General features: G+C 39.7%; 1 protein-coding gene across 3 annotated transcripts in view; it reads right to left on the bottom strand.

Moving 5' to 3' along the window:
* Positions 1–21,884, bottom strand: part of LCP1 (lymphocyte cytosolic protein 1) — a 51,964-nt gene that overhangs the window by 6,498 nt on the left and 23,582 nt on the right. For all 3 annotated transcript variants that reach the window (XM_085324977.1, XM_085324978.1, XM_085324976.1), the window contains exons 2-10: positions 14,543–14,633; positions 12,277–12,428; positions 11,029–11,158; positions 9,311–9,443; positions 8,617–8,698; positions 6,471–6,636; positions 3,327–3,469; positions 1,084–1,179; positions 381–576 (exon numbers count right to left, since the gene is read on the bottom strand). In XM_085324977.1, the coding sequence (XP_085181103.1) occupies positions 381–576; positions 1,084–1,179; positions 3,327–3,469; positions 6,471–6,636; positions 8,617–8,698; positions 9,311–9,443; positions 11,029–11,158; positions 12,277–12,428; positions 14,543–14,609 (1,165 nt within the window). In that variant the 5' untranslated portion in view covers positions 14,610–14,633. The remainder of the gene's footprint in view (positions 1–380; positions 577–1,083; positions 1,180–3,326; positions 3,470–6,470; positions 6,637–8,616; positions 8,699–9,310; positions 9,444–11,028; positions 11,159–12,276; positions 12,429–14,542; positions 14,634–21,884) is intronic.

The raw sequence follows: 21,884 nt of genomic DNA, 5'->3' as shown, positions 1-21,884 counted from the left end.
AGGTTTATGTAAAATCAGATTTTTWAATTATATTTTAATTAAATGCCAAAAAAACTGTAATTACCACTAACAAGTGCAGTCAATAGTGAACACTACTTCAGAAATCCCACAAAAGTGTGTCTCAAGACACAAAACATTTTGATCTTTGAACATGTGCTATCCACAGAGCAGATACCCAAAACACCTGAAGCCACATGCAAGTAAAGAGCAGCTTCCCTTTCTCAAAACTGTCTGTGCTAACGGTACAGCTTATATATATACATATATATATATATATATATATGTATATATAAAGGAAGTAAGGTTAAGTCCTGAACTTAGAGCATGGGATAACTGTGAGACAGCCAGCCAGAAATATCCTTTACTTGCACTCTTCTTACCTTCAATAGAGCTCCAGTCAATGTCCTGGTTCTCCGGCTTGTGCAGGGCAGGGTATTTGTTAAACAAGTTGGCGATGAAAGCCAAGTTCAGCTTTGGGTTCCCACGGACGACGTCTGTGGCTGTGACAAACTGCCGGCAGCCCAGCCTCTCCGCCTGCTGCAGCATGCACTCCGCTCTCTGGACGTCGTCCTTCTCCTGGGCGGGCAGAAGAGAGGGCAAAGCTGCCTCAGCCCCAGTGCGGACATGTCCTCTCCCCACAGTGGCACACGCGCACTGACCACGTCAGGTCTCAGCGTGCTAGCAGTGGAGCTGCTAAAGCAGACTCTGTTAAATTTATAACAATTTCCTGCTTTGCAAACAACAGGACAATGTTTTCAAATGGGCTTTGCCTACAATCAAGCCATTTCACCACAATTATTTTTAAGTTAAATCTTACATAATAGTGGAGAGGTTGTGCTTGCTACATGGCAGTAGTTCATCTGTGAGGTTCACTGGCTGTTGAAGTTTCAGCGATAACAACTAATCTAACTTATGGAAAAAATGCATCATTTAATTCTTCCCAAATTTCTGAGATACAAGATCCAGTTGCAATGGTAAACAGGGTTTGCTTGTACTGGTATCACAGTGCATATCAGTGCTGGCCAGCAATGCAAGTAACAGACAAAAAATATCGACATTTACTCTAAACTTATCTCATCTTACCCTTAATCCTGACATGTCAATAGTAATAGCTGGAATGCCTTCTTCATCTCCCTTGGGGGCAACTTGGTTCAGCAAATGGTAATAAGCTCTTGAGTCCTGTGACAGACAGARAAATTAAAGGGAGAAATATTACATCTAAAGCCCAGATTTTGCATCTCAGTGCTCCYCTTGAACAATGTGCATGCATGCTTCCTTTCTATTAAATCAGCYGTTTGACAGCGTAATTAAATTAATAAAACTGGAGCACTTAGCAATTTCCACTTTATGCTGTGTTTGCCAGATCTATTTCTTCTCTAAGCCAATACATTTATGCTACAGGATGCTCAAAGCACAAGACACAATGCTGTGTTGCACTTACAAGAATGACAACAACCACAAAGAGAGGGCAGAATTGATTTAATACAAATATTAAATTAGAGATAAGAAAATTGATACCTTTATAATGCTGTAGAAGTCAGGCTGCCGAGTGTTTAATAAAAGAAAATCCAGAARGAGAAAGTAGAAGGAGAAAGCAGATTTAAAAGCAGCAATAGAACAGTTATGGAAGAGAAAGTAAAGTTTTCAAGGACTAAAGTTAAAACTGGCACCACTATCAGCATTTTTCAGGGAAAAGGGCAGGAGCAAGACAAGTATTTAATATGCTGTGCCTTTAAGCTTTTTTGAAATACCAAGTTGTTTCCATGTGTGAAAAATACTAATCTCACTTTAGAAATAACTCAAAGAAGAACTGGAAGCAAAGCTCCAGGTTACTCTCTAGGAACCTGACTCAGTAACTTGGGTAATACTCTGCAAAACTGTAAGAGCCTGCAGACCTGTATATCTTAATGTTATCCTTTCTTGTATGAGACATGCCATCTGTTCACTGTATTTCTATAAAAATGATTCTTTATGTATCTGCATGCATTCAGGAACATGGGTATTTATAACAGTAGTGAGGTGAAGAGACATACCTAATTAGAGAATGACTGTAAAGGCTGAAGTCTTGGAAAGAAATGTGTACCTTATTTTCCGGCTTTAAATACAGTAAATGCTATTTATGCCTTGACTGCAGTTAGGATTTAATCAGTCACATTATAGTCCTTTCAGCCAGCCTGGATATGGATACCAAAGATGCAGAAGACTCCATTGCTTTCCCTTTCCATGCATATTCTGTAGTCATCTTCATGCAGTGAACTGCATAGATTTTATTCAGTTCAATAAAAATTGTATTGTTGAATGTGACTCCCACATTCGCCTGTTGTCTCCCCCTGGCAGTTTTTCTCTGTATCAGTTCTGTCACAGTAAATGATTCTCTGCGTGTCAGTCCTTGATGAAGCCTACACYGGGCATTGCAGCAGTGGGATCTTTTTCCTGTGCTGTGCTAGAGAGCCGACAAGTCGGGCCCTGGCCATTGTGGTCAGCATGCTGGCCAGCCCAGGGCCGGTCCCCTTGCAGCCCGTGCTGGGACACTTGCTGCAGACGCACTCTGTACAGCCCTGAGAGGCTGGCTGAGCCCCATTTTTGCCTCGTCCTCCCTGGTGAAACAGCCAGTACTAGCTGTCACCTACGCATCTTTGCTAGGAGGCATGAAAGGACTCTGCTGTCGCCAGTGCCTCATATGGACCTTTCACATCCCAGATCTCATCTAACCTACATCAACAAACTAATACAAAGCTCACTGAATTCAGGAGAAGGATCCCTGTCAAGTCCAGGGCCTCAGAATGCAGCTTCAGTGTTTGAAACTCATTAGTGTGTACTACTGAGGTTCAAATATTTCTGTCTGAGAAGGATGAAGGTCTGTGCTGAAATTTCCATATGCAAGCCCACCAATTCCAAGTACATGAAATGAAATGCATCGATCACACAGCCCTGGCCCTGCTGCCCTTCTAAGCGTATTCGGATGGACAGTTCCAGTGATTTAAAGCTTCCAGTTAAGTGCAAACCGGGTTATAGCAGAAGTGGGCAGGGGCAGGGAACTGAAAACACAGAAGTGGAGTGCATATGCCCTCTCCAGAGCCAGCAGCCAATCCTTTCCTAAGCATTTGGTATGCTGGGCTGGTAATGCAGTCTGGGAGGTCTGGAGGAGGAGGAATAGCTCTGAGTAGAAATGTAAAGCCCACCAAAATGTTTCTGAGTACCTAGCTACTGTTTTAGGATGAGCAGCTCAGGTGCTTGGATGGTCTTAGTGCATATTCCCCATTTGGAGGACAGGGATTTAGGTGTGGAGCTACTATTTTGCTCTTCCTGGTCAGTGGATCTCATACCTTGATATCTGAGCTGAAGTTGTTGATCTTGTTGCATCCTGCATTCTCCAGGTGATAGTTTGCCCACCTCAGCAGCAGTTCCTCTGGGGACAACTTCATCAGATCCTCCAGACTCTCTCCTTCTCTCAGGAGAGCAATTAAAGCTATGCAAGGACAAAAGAAAAAAAATAATAAGTAAATGTCACACACTGGGGTACTTCCTTTTTCACTGTATTCTTCCTCAAGAAATGACAGGACAAGAAGTGACAGGCACAAGTTGCAACATGGGAAATTCTTATTCTATATTAGGAAAACATTTTTACTGTAAGGTTGGCCAACACTGGAACAAGTGCCCAAAAAGGCCGTGGAATCTCCCTCCATGGAGACAGTCAAAACTCAGCTGGACACAGACATGAGCAATATGATCTGAGATGGCCCTACTTTGATTAGGACTTGGGCTAAACGACCTCCAGAGGCCCCTTCCAACCTAAATTATTCTACGGTTCTAACTCACAGAGTTTGACCTACCAGAAGCTGAGGGTCACAGCAATGTCCTCATGTGCCAGAGAAGCTGAGGTGAAATAAAGGCACCATCTGATTTGATGCTCATGCTACTGATGTTAGGAAAATCTGCAGAAAAGGCTTTACAGCTATTTTCTCTCTTATGCATTTTGTTATCCCAGTTTCTAAAAGTGAATGGCAATATTTTCAAAATTCAAACCGAGTTAGCTTGGCAGAGAGCAAACATCAAAAGGTTCTCAACAATAAAAAGAGGACAAGGATGTTAGTGATGGATCTAATAGTGGATCACACAGAAATGAAAGACAATGTCAACGTAGTCTAAAATCTAACTGATTTCCTTGCCTCAGATTTTAATGAAAAAATGGTGATGCTGAACACAGGAGCAAAGACAAGAATGAAGGAATGAACATGGACTTTCTGCAACTCAGGTGAAATAAATCTCCATGCTCATCACTCTGAAACAGGATCCATACTGTAATTCTGAAGAACTTACACATGATCTCACAGATTCATTAACAAATAAGGTTAACATATACATTAGACTGGAGAAGACACCATATTTCTACAGAAAAATGAATGCAGTCATGATGTTCAAAAAAAAAGAGGACAAGGCTGGAAGGAAGAACTGCAACTACAGGCTGCTAATCTAATCTCAAGCACATGAAAGGCTTTAGAATATGTTTTGAAAAGAACAACTAGGGATATGGAAGCTAATTGTTAATGCAAAAGAAATGTACCACTGCTCATGAAGGGAGATTATGCCACACTATCCTGATAGTCTAATATCTTTTGTCATTCCTTGAAAGAAATATGATTTTGTACATAACAGAAACAGTAGAGATCTAATCTACCTGAACTTTTGCAAATAATTTGATACAATGTGATAGGGTCAAATTGAACTGGAAGCAGATAATAGAAGCATTTTAATATTGACAAGGATTTTACGAAGAGAACAATGTTAACACTGAGAGATGTAGACTGCAATAGAGATTTTTGTGAAGTTAATCACGATTTGATTTTCAGACAAACCTTATTTCTTTTTTGTATTAATTCTCTTGGCAAAAATACTACAAATATACTAATGAAATTTGATGATGATATTCACTAGGTGGCACAGTCAATATAGAGGCCAATCAGGAAATCAGACAGGAAGAACTGAATAACACTCAGTAATAAAAATGGAGTGGAATTGAATAGTACAAAGTCACTCACTGTGGAGTTAATATGAATATGTGCTATTAGCTAAAAGCTCATTAGGCGGAACAGAGGATGAAAAAAATGTGAGTGTATTGGATGACTTCAGAGTGAATCTGAACCACCATGTGCTATGACTAGGGGAAAAACAAACATGATATTAGAGTTCTTTCCACGGAGCTTGAGATATATTACTACCTTGGTATCCGTTGCTCATGAGACCTCTTTGGGAATACAATGTCCCATATTCAAGAAAGAGGAATTTCAATTGGAAAGGCTGCAGAGAAGGGCTATTAAGATTATGAGGAAAAGATAGAACCTAAAGAAAAAATCAAAATGACCTTGGTTTGTCTATCCTGACAAACCAGTCTGACATGAGAAGTAAAGAAGAGAATTGCATGAAGGAATAGGAAATGGGAACTCTGGAAATCGATACTTCTGGCTACCAGTAGGATAGATACATGCCAGGTGGGAAGCATTAAAGCAGCCAGGTAATACCTGAATGTAACTGGGGCAAAGAGATGTCACTGTTGACCGGGCAGACCACCCAGAGAAGAAGGGGAACAAGCAACAAGATGACATGTAGTGTGGACACACCCATGGCCTCATGCTGAAGCTAGTTCATAGAGAATTTTGGCACTAGTGAGACCACATTTGGGATACTATGTCCAGTTTGGGGCTCTCCAGTACAAGACAGACATCAACAAATTGGAGCAAGTTCAGTAGAGGGACAGCAACGTGATTGGTGGCCTGCAGCATATGATGTATGAGAAGAGGCTGAGAAAACTGGGTATGTTCATCTTGGATAAGAGCCTGAGAAAGCAAACTAACTTTTTTCTTCAACAGTTACAAGAAGGAATAGAGCCATATTCTTCTCAGTCTTCTCAGCAAAAGGATGAGAAGCCACAGTCACAAGTTGCAGGAAGGGAAATTCTGACTAGATGTAAGAAAAAAAATACAATGAGAGTGGTTGAGCACTGGAACAGATTGCCTAGAGAGCATTGGACAAGGCCCTGAGCAACCTCATCTAACTTTGAGGTAGGTCCTACTCTAAGTAGATGGTTGGATGGCTGGACCAGGGGACCTCCAGAAGCCCCTTCCTGCCTAAATTTTTCTGTGATTCTGTTATTCTAATTTCACAAAGAAAAGAGAGATATTTGGCACTGGTTTCACCAAAAGCAGGAAAAGAGTAAAGCTTCTTAAATGCAGCATAGACCACAGATTTAGAAGAAATTCATTTTGTGTTGATCAAGGTGCCAAAACACCAATATACCTGGGTGTCAACCATCATTCCTGACCTAATGTGCAAGATAAGCAAGTAAAAGAGATCATTAAAGAGGAAGGCAGGGGAGACATGAATAAAAAATTGAATTAAGAATTGAAAAAAAATCTTTATAAAGACAGTTCAGTGATAACAGTACAGTCCTGAAAAACAAGTGCCATACATACCTTCATTCCTGCTAATTTCTATGTCAGCAAAGAGTCCAATTTTGATGACTTGCCATAAAAGACCCAAAACCAGGTAAGGTTTCCCTTCTTTCAAGTCTTCAGCTCCAATGTTAACAACATGGCACCCAATGGCTGAAGCAGAGTTCAGAGCCAGGTTCAGATTTTCCTAGGAAAAAAAGAGAATTTCCTAATGATGCAAGAGCTAGAGAGCTAAGAGGATGCGGGAAGGGAATGCAGATAAAGCTAGTGAAATCAGTGAGCACTTTTTCTGTGAACATCATGGCAAACACATCTGCCCGGCTTTGAGCATTCAAAGCAAGGGAGCCCAGAATCTTCTGGGACTACCGGTAAGTTCTAGGTCCCAACACAAAGACAGAAACAACCTCTCCAGGTAAGACGAAAGGCTCGGGTGCCTGGCCTCCCCATGTCACAAAGCATTGGAGCCTAGAGCATACGTTTACTTCCACAGCAAAGTTTTGGCACAGTTGTGCTCTCAAAGCCAAGCTTTCCTCATATCCATGTTGCCAACACACAAGCACACATTCAAATACAGCCTTGCCTTCATCATGGGGCAAACTCTCTTCCACCCAGGCTTGCACACAAGCAGGAATGAATGAGCTATAACCCAGCAGATATTCCAAGCTCAGCTCTCCCTAGGCACGATGCAAAAGCCCTAACAACTAATGTACAAATGACGTGYTAGCTGGCAATGTATACAAAAAGCTCATGGTCATAGGACTCAGTATGAATAAACCTATTGAATTTTTAACCTTGCAATTTAGTCAAGGTGAGAACTGGACAGGCCTGGATATTTTCTGTTTTGAACTTTGGAGCTTGGAGTCTTGGGTTGGGAGGGTTCAACRGAAGTAAAGGGATTCTGTAATTCATAGTGTAGGCACAAAGAAAGTAATGCTACAGGAATTCTATGTTCCTTCACCATTTCCTTCCCCTTTAAAATAAAGAGTATAAAGAAATCATGCCCAAACATTTGGAATATTCAAGAAGGCRTCTTAGTAAACAGAGGACAAGTAAAGCCAGCAAAGGAGCCTGGCAAATGCCATTTATCACACAGATCTGCAATTTTTCATGTGAATTTCACCACCAGCGGCATGACAGAAAGATTTGATTAGATACAAATTGCAGAGAGAGACACAGTGTGAATTCTAGTAAGTTGGAAAAATTGGAGCATTTCAAATTAAYTACCTTTTCTCTACCAGACAACCGTAAAAGGGTTAAGTTAAAGTGGAAGCTATATTGATCAAATCATGTTTATATCTGACAGGGATTGATCTGGGCTGCATCACTAAGCTATGCTGCTGACCAAAATGATTAGAACTGAAAAATGTGGTATACAGCATAAAAATCCAATTTAATGGCTTCTGAGCTTATTTGAGCCTGGCTAATGTTCCATCTAATCAGAGTAGCTGAGGGCTAAACTGGGTGAGGTTCATATCCATGCCATATATCTATATTTTCTATTTTATACCCAGGTACATAGACACTGCTTATATAAAAATACCTCTCTACATACTGCTGTGTAAGAAACAGAATAAACTTTAAATAGGTGAAAATTTGCTTTTTGATCCAATTTTTAAATCATATACATGTGCACATAATAGAAACGAAGAAGGGATTCAGTATTCAACGTTAAAAAACACAAACTGTAAAACACAGGCAAAAGCTGTGGTTCCATGTCAGACAAGCTGCACACTACAGCATTGCCTGGATCATAGCCAATACTTTCGTGAGGGCACAGGACGGCAACACAGCAGGTGTAAATTGAAGTCTATGGCCATGCCACTGATTACCTGCATGATCCTGGGGTATTTTTCGATCTGCTCAGAGCTATTCCAACTAGAATTTGTCACTGTATCCTCTAGTTGCTCTTGCATTCATAAAGGATCTATCACAAAGGGATCYGAAGCTTTGAACTGGCAACTTTTACACATTGCTTTAAGTACACATACAAGCATGCTTTGTTTTAGCAGATTGCTCTTATGTTTAAAAGGAAACACAAATATAAATCTTCACAATAGACAGTGYTGCCTTGTGGTGGTTGGGAGGACCATGATACCTCTAGCACTTGCTCTAGTCACATCAAAGCATCCTAAGTGGAAAACCAAACAATCTTGTTACATTTTGGTACCTGTATTGTGAATGGGGTGAGCTTCTTTTTGTTGATTGTTCTCTCATCAATGGTATCTGGCACTGAAAAGTTGATCATCTTACTAGAAATAAAAGAAAATACAACAGGAAATACACTTCTTGCTAGACTTGCACAAATGCAATTAGAGCTTTTGTCACCACACTGTMAGATAAGTTAATTAAAGAGCTGGAGAGTTTCTGCAGTGGATAGAAAGTCAAGGAATAACTACAGATAGTTAGTTTCTTATCTTTTACATATACACACACATCCATGCAATATTTCAGCAATTCTTTTKGGTTATATATTGAATGTACTACAAGCATGAGGCCAAGAATACAGTAAGGTGAAGCAATAGCAGAAGTTAATCTTGCAGAATTTCCCATGAAAGCACTCACTGTCTCATGCTGCTTTGCGTGAACCCCAAGAAGGCCTTGAGGAAAAATAAAACCAAGTAACTTTTCAGAGCAAATCTCATTGTCTCCATCTCATTGCAAGAGCCCACAGGCAAAGAAAAACACTCACTTAAAATGAAATAAGCTTTATATTTTCCAAGAGAAAAGGAGCATTAAAACTAGGGCCTGAATCTGCAAAGATTCATGAGTTTAACTGTAAAGCAGCAGCTTCAATTTTGGCAGAGGCGTGAATTTCTGCAGACTCACGGTCTCCRTTTAGAAGAACTGCGAGTATTATTTACCAAAGTACGATGCCGTCACCAACTGCCTGGAAGAGATCATCTGTTTCTGGATTCATTGGGACCACATGTTTACAGTCAGGATCCTTTTCAAGGGCTTTATTAATCCAGTTGACAAAAGCATACTTTTCTTCCTCTGTGAACACAACATCACATCCATTAGTTTACTGTGTAATATCTCTATCATTGTTTTACTTATAAAGGCAGAACTCATGGGGGAAAAGACTCTCCTAAATAGGAGTGTGACCAACCAATGAACCCTGACAGCAGAATAAGACTGTGAGGAGACAGGCAAAGGGCATGTGCTCAGGAAGCCCAAGGAAGACTGTTCAGAGYGACTGACCTCAGCCGCTGCAAAGGGGGCCAAACTTCATCTCAACRCAAAGCGAACCAGAGGGAGCCTTTGCTCTACATAAATGCCTGTATCAGCTGAGTCAATCAATCAGTTGTGTTTCTCCCAGGTTAATCAAAAGAAAGCAAATACATGTCTTTTTGATTTAGGYAGACCAGCATGGGTGGCGTATATTGGGCCTTAGCCCAATATACAGCATAAAAACTGAACAGTGAAGAGAAAGAACTTCAAAGAGAGCAACAGGCTTGAGCTGGTTTCAATTCACATATTCCTTCCCAGTGACTGAGGATAGCTGCCATCGTGTCAGTGAACATATCATAAAGACCAGTAACGAAATTCTATTGTGATTTAGCTGTACCTTGCAATTGCTACATACTGATAAGTGTAACTTGTACTTGCAATGTTATTAAAATGCATAACTGTATCACTGCTAAATCAAAATTCCATGTAATTTCAAGTAAGTTTTAYATTATATTACACTATACTATACTATATTATATTATTATAAAGCCCTCCACAAGTGGAACATCTAAAAGAACCTGATCAAAGTGCACTGGACTCTGACAAGGAGTATTCAGAGGGCAAAGGGCAGATGTTCCCTGTAGTYCAACAAGGCTGTAATGTAGCTATCATCTGCGAGCAGCAGCCCCCACCACCCCCAGTAGAAAGTATTCTCTATGCTTTCAGCCAGTGAGGATGCAGTGTTTTCCGCTCTGTCCTTTCCAGGAGAGAGGCAATTCTCCATCTCCACCACTGGAGAAGACAGCAGAGGCTTGGAGCTCCTAACAGCAGTGGTGCTTTGGCGTGGCTGAAGAACCAAGAAAACCACGGTTACTCCAAACCTTTGGCTTGGAAACACAACCCAGGAAAAAAGTTCTCTGGTGTTGTACCCTCTTTAKCAAAAAGATCAGGAACCATTTGGTTACATCTGAGTTTACAGCAAAACTGTCAGAGAACTGGTAACCTGTACTAGGAGATGGGTCAGCAGCACTGGGGGATCCACAGGGAGAGCTGCAGGCCAGAGGCTGCCTCTGCCYTGCGGAGCCTTTGCTCTGCACCTGTGCTGGGAGAATTTTCTCCAACAGGGTGACAGTGCTCCTCTGGCSACAGTAGCTAAGCTGGCTAAAGGTTTCTTCTGCAGACATAGCTCTGTCCACTTCAATAAACCAGCACATGCTGTTTTTTGGTGAAGATCCTGCTCTGATGTTTTGTCATCTTCACAACTCTTTGACTTGAATCAGCCTCGCCCGGGTAACTTCTACTGCTGCTGAAGCTCTTAAGGGCAGAGCATCTAGCTTTGTACCAAGATAAATGATGTGCAAGAGAATATTTGTTCCTAGTTAGGCCAGTATAAGACAGCTGTACCTACCTGAATAAGAGTGTTGTGTGCCAGCACTGGACTGCTCTGAAGTCCCMCCAATAGCACAGATCCCCTCCTTTTTATTGATTTGTTTTCGGAATGATTTAGCAACATCGTCACTCTTCAGGCTTTGGAAAATCTTTCAAATACATGAGACAATTTAAAAATTTYAGAGATTTAAACCATGCTAAAACTGTGAGCTCTTGGGCCTTGAGATCTGCCCTCCTCTCTGCTTTGTATATATATTTTTTCTGTGTAAAATCAGAGACCAACACATCTATCTGCCTTAGTAGAACAGAATCACACATAGCTTTTATATTTTCAAAGCAGTGAAAGAAGATCAGCTAAGTAACAGAAACATATATGGTGTGAAACCACAAAGCCATTGTGCATGGGAGGAGGGCCTCTGAAGGTTTCAGTTTGGAAAAAAAAAAAAAGCATATAAAAATCTATTTCTCCATCCCAAGGGAAATTCCACTATTTTAGCAATTGCTTCTGTCCCTGTCAGTTCTGTCCCTGTCACTTCTGAACATAAAAAGAAGCAGCTTTTTAATGGAAGGAACATCCCATGAAGTTTTCAGTTTCAGTCTGTTGAAATAGGTATGTAACTATCTAGCCAAACCATTATATTTTGCCAATAAAATAAAAATAAAATAAAAATTTTCATCCCATTGCATTATGTCTGTTTGGTATAGAACAGCATTCTTGTAATTCGTCCTACTTAACTGCAAGATTTCTAGTTTGGTTAACTCCTGCTCTCATCTCCTCCAGTGAGTGGAGCTGCTTGGCTGGGCTATGTCCCCGTGAGGCATGCAATCATGCCACTGCTACGCCGTGGTGCCCACGCTGAATGTCCCACAACGTGCCACCTGGCCCACGAGCCTGGCCTAAAGGAAGGAATGGCCCCAGGAAATACCTGAACTCCTGCAAGACTGTACTTAGAGGCACTTTTAGGGCACTTTTCCATGCCAAACTGACTCAAGATAATGACTTAGTTCATTAAACTGCAGACTTTTGATTTAAACAAAAACAGAATTAAAATTAAATTTGATTTCAGTTTCTGAACGGATAATGAAAAGGAATTTGGKAAAACCAAATGTTTACCCACAGAAGAAGTCCGTTTTATGGAAATGATATTCTTAGTCAAAGCAATGTTTTGAATTGAAAATTCCCAACTTATTCTGTATTTACAAGTTAGACTTTCTTCCTTTTGTATTTCTTTTTAGAGGTTATTCTCTGAAACAACATTTTACTTACTGAAATAAATTCATCAAAACTGATCCTGCCATCTCCTGTGGTTGTCAAATTCTGAATAAGTTCTCTGACTTTATATCCTGGGAGAGGGAGATTAGCTGCTTTCAACACATCTGTTAAATCATTAGTGTGGATGAAGCCATTCCCACTAATATCTGTAAAGATTAAAACAAACATTTAGATTCTACATCAGCCTAATGAAATTTTCTGCACACAAAAGCTGATATCTTTATTTTACCTTGGGAATTGTACATCCTGTAGAAAGATTAGCTGACATTTACATCAAGAAATAGAAACACCCTTAAACAAAAAGCTCAGTGATGAATTTACATGTTTTTAGACATAATATTACCTTAACAAAGCCATATTTAGATGGGGACCATTGAAATTTCAGGACTTACATATACACAGATACGTAAATGACTTAYAGAGAGATTATACTGTCTATAGAAAAGCTAAAGAAAACTGAGCTGATACAAGACTGAGTTACATCTTATACCTGCATATATATAATGTGTGATTTTGGTCTGTTATCTGCATCCAATATCATCAGAAAAATGTGCTCAGGTTTTGGGTGTGCATATAGTTGTGCTTCAAGTCAAAAGCTGTTTCTCTKGGATGGTGCTGACAGGGCTAACCCTGCTGAGCCTACTGCAAGATCGATTAGTGCCAGGGTAGGATTTTAATTTGAAGTGAAGCTCCCCACTGAGGTTTAAGTAGTTTCTTCTTCTCTATTAGTCTGTGAAAATCCCCACAAATAAAAAAGGAAATTGACTCTAAAAGAAAAGCCCCGGAACTATGCATACACTAAATGCCAACAAATGTAAAAAGTATGCAAACAGACAGAAAGACTGACAGTGGTTAGAGTGGAATGCTCATATTTTCTCTAGTCTCTTAAAATGGTAGCAATCCTTCGTGGCATTTTAACAACTAGTGGCAAATATACACTAGGGCACGATTTTTCCAAAAGGTGCCTCATATTTTATTGCCTTTCATTTCTCCATGAATCTGGGGAAAGAGACTGTGCCTATAAGTAAGTCTTTAGTACTGGTATTTTTTGTTCCAGTGAGCTGTAGAACTCTTGATTTTTTAAAAAATAAATGTTCAGTGTATCTAGGTTTCTTTTGATTTTCTTAAAGAGAACCTTTATGTTTTTAGAGTAGTGTGTTTGAATTGTGTGGAGACAGTCTGCTGAGCTATAAAAATATATGAAAATTTTATATTAACAGGTTTCTTGTCCTGCCTCTTGTTCTGCGGGGTTTCTTCCTCCARCTCAGAGGCGGAGAGGAGCTCAAAGATCTGTGTGCCGATTTCCTGTGTGGTAAGTTGCAGATTGAGTCACTTATTTGCTGCATGCTGCAAAAAAAGCCTAGATACTAATTCATCAGCATCAATAGCAAAGATGAATATATATTGCAAAGACCATCCTATCTATTTCTGAAAGCACACAGTTACAGGATCTGGACTTAGGGAAATGTCTGGGAGATGAAGGAGGGCTTCCTTCCAACGTTTGACCTGTCAGTGCATGGATATACTGGGCATGTTCAATGACCAGATGTTTAAGATTGTCAGCTGGGATTGTTATGCGCTCAGGAATCCAAAGATCACCTGAAGCAGTACAGACAGCTGATTAACACACAATCCAGTGTGGGTGGCAGATCTGTTAATAAAAGTGAACGAGCTGTGAGCAACATGGGGTCTTTTTCTTAGAATTGGGAAGACAATGATGGATCAGCATGACTCTAAGGGAAACAAATCAGATGAGACCTTTAAAGGCTCAGAAAGAAAATACACATTTAAAAAATATCTAGATATTAAAGGTCATAGAAAAGAAAGAGATTACAAATTTTGTAGTCATTTGCACATTTGTCTACTCCTGACTCTTCTTCTGAAGGAGTATTTAATGTGTTGCATTAAAATAAAAATCTTTTGCCTTCTAAATCATTTGCCAGGAATAAAAAGTACTAGGAAAATACTTTAATCTATTTCTGACATGATTTTCTGTACAGGTTTCCAAATTATTTCATAAAAGCTGTTACTCATTGCTCCACCACCTGTCTCCAGCAATAAGAGGCCATTGCTCTACAGCATGCTGCTGTGGTTTCATTTAGAAGGTCTGCAGTTGTAGGAAGATGGCTTTCAGTGGTTTCCGTGACACAGCAGATTGGTGCTGAAGTAAGCTTCATTTCATAATACCTGGTCACTAGAGAAGAAAATGGTCTGGTATAACTTCACACTCTACAGTCTCTTTCCTGTTTATTGTACTCACCAACTTTGCTGAAAGCCTCTCTTAGCTCTACTATCTCTTCCTCTGAGAAGTGTGCTGCTGATGCCATTTTTACTTCTCCAAAGTGACAGGTCTGCAAGAAGAAAGCACATTTTTTTATTTGATGCCTTTTGCTTTTTGCAGTCACAATGGAAAAGAGGCAATGTCATTGCCTCAATTGTTTCAAGAGGCATTTGAAATTAACAGCAAGACTCCAGTTCTTGAGATTCTTCACAACCCAGTTCCTGCCTGCATCCAAAGATCTAGTGAAAGGTTCAGTCTTGGAGTATATGAAACATAAAATCCATGTCAGTCCTGCTGTTTTGCCAGGCCCAACCCAAAATTCCAATAGGCTTTTATACTAATTTAATTGGAATTAAATCCTGCACCTGCTAAGTTTTGTTCCTCATGGAGAAGGCAAACAAAATTGTGCTAGTCATTGTAATTCCCACCTTGCAAACACAGTTCAGCATAGCTGAAGGTGTTCTTCAGGGAACATGGGTGATGTACAACCTGCCTCCACAGACAGACGCTTAGGTGCCCCATTAGAACCAATTTCTGCCTTGTYATTCATAAAACATATTTCTTTAGTTTAGCATAAAGTGGCAGAAAAGTGGCAGGTTTTTCTACTGTCTGCTTCCTGAGCTCTGGATTGGAATGAAACCTCTGAGGGATATTTGCCCTGCTCTTCTTCAGATATTCAAGTGAAGAGCTGGTCACCAGAGCCCCTTAATACCCAACAGACAGAGACAGCTTCCTTCCAAAAGTGTTCCAGAGCACCAACTTAGGCTCCCCAGAGGCCAAGTTTCTTGACTATGAGCCAAGTTTAGGGAGAAGACCCCACAAGCTATCGAACTTAGTGTCTAAAGTTAGGTAACTCTTTAGCAATGGATGGTTGGAAAGCATTTTCCAGCCTTTCCTCTCTTCAAAGCCGTAAGACAAGAGAAAKAATTAGATTGAACATACCCATATTTTGATTAAGAATGGTGGCAAGAAAGGGAAGGTTTACTTCCATCACGTAACACAGTACCAGAAGATGCACATTACACCACTCTGCTTTTTATTCCACCTTGTATCCCTTACATCTATTTATGCAGAAAACTCAGAAAACTCTTCAAGACTATCTATTAGTCTATAYTTGTGAGAATGACTCTAGGGTCCTTTGTCTCTTTACATATTAATTAACTACACAACTACCTAAACGGAAYAGAATAGAAACCTGAATTAGTCCTGGAAAGCAGTTGCTGTAATTGCAATATTTACATAAAAATAAAATAAAATAAAAAATACAGAAATGCCTTATTCGCAGACTAAAAACACCATTGCATCATGGAGGCTCAGATTCCAAACTTTCTATAACGATATACAGAGGGGATTTAAAAAATGACAGATTGCTATAGCTCTCCACAAACACACAGAGCTATGCACAACTTATTTGGGCTTCAGATTTAATGCTTTCCTGAAGTTATGCAGTGATTCCTTGTATCAGTGGGCTGTGGTGTAGAAAGAGAACCGTTGCCAAAATGGATCTGAAATTGCCCAAAGGCAATGCCATGTGGTTGGTGCATTCGTCTGCTGTCTCCCGGTAGTATCATACCTCATCTCCTCACCACTGCAATTTTGGGGTAAGGACTAAAAACAGCTTCCAGAGAAAAATCTGTGTGCTCACTCCCACTTTCATAAGTAGAGAAAAACAGCATAGTACATAATGCATTTGCCCAAGAGCCCCTGTACAGTTTTCAGCATGAGGGAGTTTGTGATTGCWACTGAAATCCTCATCAAATATTAAAAGTGGTTCTAACCACCATACTTTAAAGTATTATCTGTAAAAATCRCTGTGATCCACTAGCAATGTGAGTTATGTATATTTGGGTAAAATGAGAGGGAGTTTACCCCATAGTCTGTTTTCTTCAGTAACTGCTGATACCCATMGTATCTCTGGAAAAAATTATCATCRACATAAGTTGGACTTTTTTAAATTATGTAAGAGGTTGTGGCATTCGATTCCAATGGCTTCCTGATCTCTTAAATACRGAGAATCCTATTAATATTACATATTCATATATATGTGTGCGTGTGTGTGTGCGTGTGTACGTATATGGACAGGCCTAAGGTTTTGCTGTAACACACTCTTCTTGCATCTTTTGAGGAGTCAATATTAACCAGTCTTTTGTAGAGATGGACACACTCAGCAGGGAGATTATATGAAACCATGAAACTACAAGTGTAAGAACTGGACCCTGATCACTCAAGGAGTAGCCGTACTTGTACCATGAAGCCATTGTTACTCTCTGCTCCACCACACARCTGAGCTGGATTTTTTTTTTAGTATTTTCAATCTCTTGGTATCTTTTGATTTTAGCCAGTCAGTGACAGCATCTAACATCATGTGATACTGCAGACAAAAAAACTTGCTCTCTACTTACACAATGGAGCGATTCAGACAGCAGACAGGCATGCTCCACCAGTAAGCCCCAAGCTGCCATCCACACAACTCAACCAGAGCCCTTTCAGCAGGTCAAAAGCCTCTTCTCTCCCTGGAGGCTTGACACTGCTGCCCATCAAAGTACAACTGCCACGTAAAATCTGTATCAGCTGCAAAATCCTCTTAAATCATGACCCCTACATGGTTTCAGGACYATGTCTAATCCCAGTTTTGGCAACAGACTGCAATAAAGGTAGGGAAAGAACTGAAAGTCTTCCCTGCGGGTCTTCTGGGCTCACCTGCAGCCAGAATCCCTTCTGTTAAGTATACATGAAAGCCCTCAAATTTACACTTTGCTAATCAAAACTAGAATTTTCACAGTAAAGATTTCAGAGCAATTCACAATTAAAAATCACTGTCATTTCTGAAATCGTTTAAGCAGTAAAATAAAGACAGGAAAATCAAGAAAGCTGTAAAATTCCAGGGCTTTAGCAAAACACAGCAAAAAGCAGCAAACCCACTTTTAAAAAAGCTGCTTTTCTGGATATAAACTGCCTGTTTTGCTTAGATTATTAAAAATAAAGGATGTCTAGGAAAACAGCAATGTAAAATGCTTCTGGGTAATAGTGTGAGACATCAGGCCCAGTATTTTCTTTCTGATTTTATCAGCCAAGCATGGAGTCATCTGCTTCTAGAGGTCAAACATTTCCAGCACTTCATTATCCTCAATGCAAGCTGAAAATACTTTGGACATCCCATCAGGCATCCAACAACCTTAGCTGCGATATCCAGTTACTGATAACCCACAAGCCATTGTAAATATACACCACCAATCTCTTCTCCAAAATATTTGCAAAATCAGTCAGACAACACAAATATAGAGAAGAAAACGTGGAGGACAGTGTAACAGCAAAGGGGAATATATGGAAATCACAGGCACTATCAGCAAAGGGAAAAATAGCTGATGAAGGCCAGGTAATGGACAAGGGCAAGAAGCTGAGAGACGAGCAGGGCAGAGAGGGAAGCATGGAAGAGGGAACAAATAAAAATAACATCAGCACGAAATGTCATTTCAAGGTCATCAGCAGCTGGGATGAAGTATCTTTAACATGGTTTTATAGAAGATCAGTGAAAGGACTGAAGTTCCTTACAGAGAAAGAGATGAAAGTCAGCCCATGCTTGGATATGGAGGCAGGATGCATGGGTCAGAGCAAGAAAGACAGTGSAGCTGCGAACAAGAAAGAAATGGGAGGTAATAAAAATTCAGAAGGAATATAAAACATTCTTTTAGACAGGCTGAGTTTCAAATGGCAACAGATTATAAATTGCCTAGATATGACACTTGATTTTGTTTCCCAAACAGCATAAGCCTGCTACTGGGAAAAAAAAAAAAAAAAAAAAAGAAAAAAAAAAAAAAAAAAGTTGTGTAAATGCACTTCTTACACAACAGACAAATGTTGTGTTATATGTTCACATAAAAGATGGTCTCACTTAAGGTGCTGAGAACAGCAACAAATACATGCTAAAATGTGAGGCATTCCCCTTCCTGCTGTCATATCCAAAATAACACATTACATGAATTAAGAGATCTAATAATGTTTAAGAGAGCTAATAAAAAACTATCTTCTGTCTGGAATATAATGGAAGCACTAAAATGATCTCAAAACTGAATGTTAATACTAAACTGAAACAGCAATATGTGTGTTCTTTCGTCTCTCTTGATTTTGAAGCCATAGTCTGAGAAGCTGCCTTGTTATGTATTATTTGGCAAGGTGTGCATTCTGGATGCAATATAAATAATAAATGGCAAAGTCATTAAAAACCTAAAGGCTTCCATGACTTGTATTAAATGGTTACTTTGTTTCATATTTTCCTTCACTTCTCTGGTGTTTAAGCTTTATTACAGGCAAGACAATGAAAACCTTGAAGACGTAAAACTGCACTTTACAGCTAGACATAAAGTTGTACTTCTCCCCAAAGCAAAAAAGCAAATTTCGCTAGGCAACATTACATTTCACAAACATGTACTTATGTGGTCAGGATCACCATAACAGTGAATTGGTGCTGAGAAATTTGAATAAATGACTCTCAGGGCATTATTTTGTTAATGCATTAGTACTTCGTTAATGTTACAGTAACCCCTCTAAGCTGTCAGCGAGCAATCAGATAAAGGACTGCATGTGTTTCCTGTCACATACATTTCCCTATTTCTTCTGCCATCTTCTCTTCCAACTTGTTTTTTTTTCCCTTCTGAAAGTGATGAAACACCAGCATTTCACACTTGCAAAACTGAGCACTTTTAGAATCGCATCAAGAAACACAAAACTTTGTGTCTGCCTCTCCACACAAAACTCTGCTTTTCTCTTCATTGGAGTTCATGGCTCCCATTTCTTTTGTCTTTCTTGTCTCATCCCCAAAATCCATTTTCCAAAAGCCTGGCTTTCCATTAGGGTTATAGAATACTTCCCCAGCTCTTTTCTGAGTATTTCTTTTCCAGCTAACTTCAAAAAGAGAYGACCAGAAATCCTCTCCTGGCACACAGCCTGCCCTGCCAGCGAGCAGAAATAAGAGAAGTGCCACCAGAACTGAGCAGAAAGCCTTGCGATAAAGTTCAAGTGTTCTTGCAGATCAGAAAATACAAGGGAGTAGCCAGCATCTCCAGCATATTCTTTCTTCTGGTTTTATTTGATAAATTCTTCTTGCATCCTTGGGACCCTGTTCATTCCTGCTCACTCATCAGAATGCCCCGGATAGGATTTTCCTCCCCAGAAACATTTTCCTCTCTATCTCTCTTGTACGTGGCCCCACAGAAAAGTCCATATATACCCTAAAGCTGCCATCATCCTTTCTGCATCCACCTTCTGTTCAGATTATGCATCTGTGACAGTATATTTTCCATGTTAAGGAAGGGCTAAGGAGGAGAAGAAAGGAGAAGAATATATGGGTTCAGCCCTTACAAACATCTTCCTCATGGAGACAAATGTCGGTTTTGCTCTCGCTAAGGAGAGAGAAAAAGAGAAACTATTCAGTGGATCTTGTGTTGAAAGAAGAATCTCTGTTACAACCACAGCAACGTGGGCTAAAAGTTCCTCAATTTTAAAGTTCATCTTGTGCTYATCAGTGAAACCAATTTTAATTTCTTTAAATTCATATTCTAAAAAGCGGTGACACAGGCAAARCCACCTTGCAAATGATTATCAAAATGTATTTTTTCACATAATCCAAAATAGGTTGCCTCCCAATTACACTTCRTATTCTTAGTATATTGTTACGTTTTTCTCTCATGTATTTAGGAGAGGGAAAGGTTTCTCTCTCCTATGTTTACATCTCTCTATTTATCTGCTGTTATTGTTAAATTCTAATCAAAATAACACGCTTGTGTACCGGCACTACAAGCAGAATAATCCATACTGGACTCAGAGCAAAGCAGRATAGTAGCGTTAACACTTTAAAATTCCCCAGAGGTTCTGCCAGTTTGGGAGTAGTGATAAYCTGCAGCGATGGCTTCAGGGGATTCAGTTATCTTTAGTTATCTTATCCTTTATTTTCATTTGGCAYCAGAGCTCCCATTCAGATTTCACAGATGTTTAGTTGGGGCGTAGTAGGGGTTTTTTCTACTAACGATGTAAGATGAATCCGTATGTCTCAACATCTCCCTACCTCCTTTCTTGCTGGTTAGTTACACGCTAGCCAGGCGCTGAGCCTAGCTGAGGGCATTAGCAAGCAGCATTAAGTTTTGAACCACCTGTCAATTTAGATGCTCCTAGATGCACTTCTTACCTAACAACTCCGAAAATCTCTGACGAACTACAAAGAATTACAGCATCTTTGAACAGGTGAGATGATACATAAAAATGTTCGTTTTTCAAGTTATGCACTCCGTGGCATGAATATTTGCCTATTTAAATAGCTAGACATACATATTGATAAGTTTTTTCTAATTTCCTCAAAAATGCTGAACTAAATTTTAAATCCTAAGGTAGACAAAAACATACTTGGCTCCATTAGCGATGTATAACTTGGATATTACAATGTCTTCAGTCTGGTTAGGATTTTGTTGTTTAAATCAGCATATGGAAAAAAAAAGAGAGGAATCTTTCTGAAGTTATGGCAAATAGTTCTTCCTCGATATGTGTTAGGGATCTACAATATAGCTCACAATAAACGACAATCTTTGTCACCGGGACATTTTAAAAGACAACTGCCAGCAGCAGCGAAATCTCACTTTGTCTATAGGCGCCAGAATTGTTAAGCTGCTGCGCCTCACGTGTTGTATTTCGTACCAAATTGGAAGAAACACAGCAAAAGGACATATATCACTGTGCAGAAAGCAACACGGTGATGCTCCATGAGTTATTTTCTTAACGTTCCCTTTTATGAAGGACCTTATTTTTTAATGCAGTGCCTGAGTCCTAAATCAAATACAAGCCAACAGGCCTTAGGAAGGGAAAATCCACAGAATTTGTAGAGGAATGGAGATTTCTTTCCAATACACTCAGCAGTATGGAGTGCCAATCCTTCAGGGAAACTAAGCCACTAAGGAGGCAGAGCTGTGATCCCTTAAATACAGTCCTTATCTGTCTTTTATCTGTCAAATACATCACACCAGGAAGACAGCCTATAAAATGCTTCCTGTAGTAACATGTGCAGATAGTTTTTAAGTCAGTCTACTGAATTTAGAAAAGAAAAGAAAAGAAAAGAAAAGAAAAGAAAAGAAAAGAAGAAAAAAGAAAAGAAGAAAAAAAAAGGAAACATTTCTGTTGATCCGGGACATTTTAATTCTTTTTGAGGGGGGGTCAATGACCTTTTCTCTCCCTTAAATTTTAAATGAAAATGTTCTGGAATAAAAACTGAAATTGAACATTTGGATTTTCAAATGCTTTCCAGTGATGGTTTCTCTCTCTCTCTCTCTCTCTCTCT

Source organism: Rhea americana, unplaced genomic scaffold (genome assembly GCF_003343005.1).
Source record: "Rhea americana isolate MKP2758 unplaced genomic scaffold, rheAme1 scaffold_95, whole genome shotgun sequence".
NCBI classification, from domain to species: domain Eukaryota; kingdom Metazoa; phylum Chordata; class Aves; order Rheiformes; family Rheidae; genus Rhea; species Rhea americana.
This window is presented reverse-complemented; position numbering and strand designations above follow the sequence as displayed.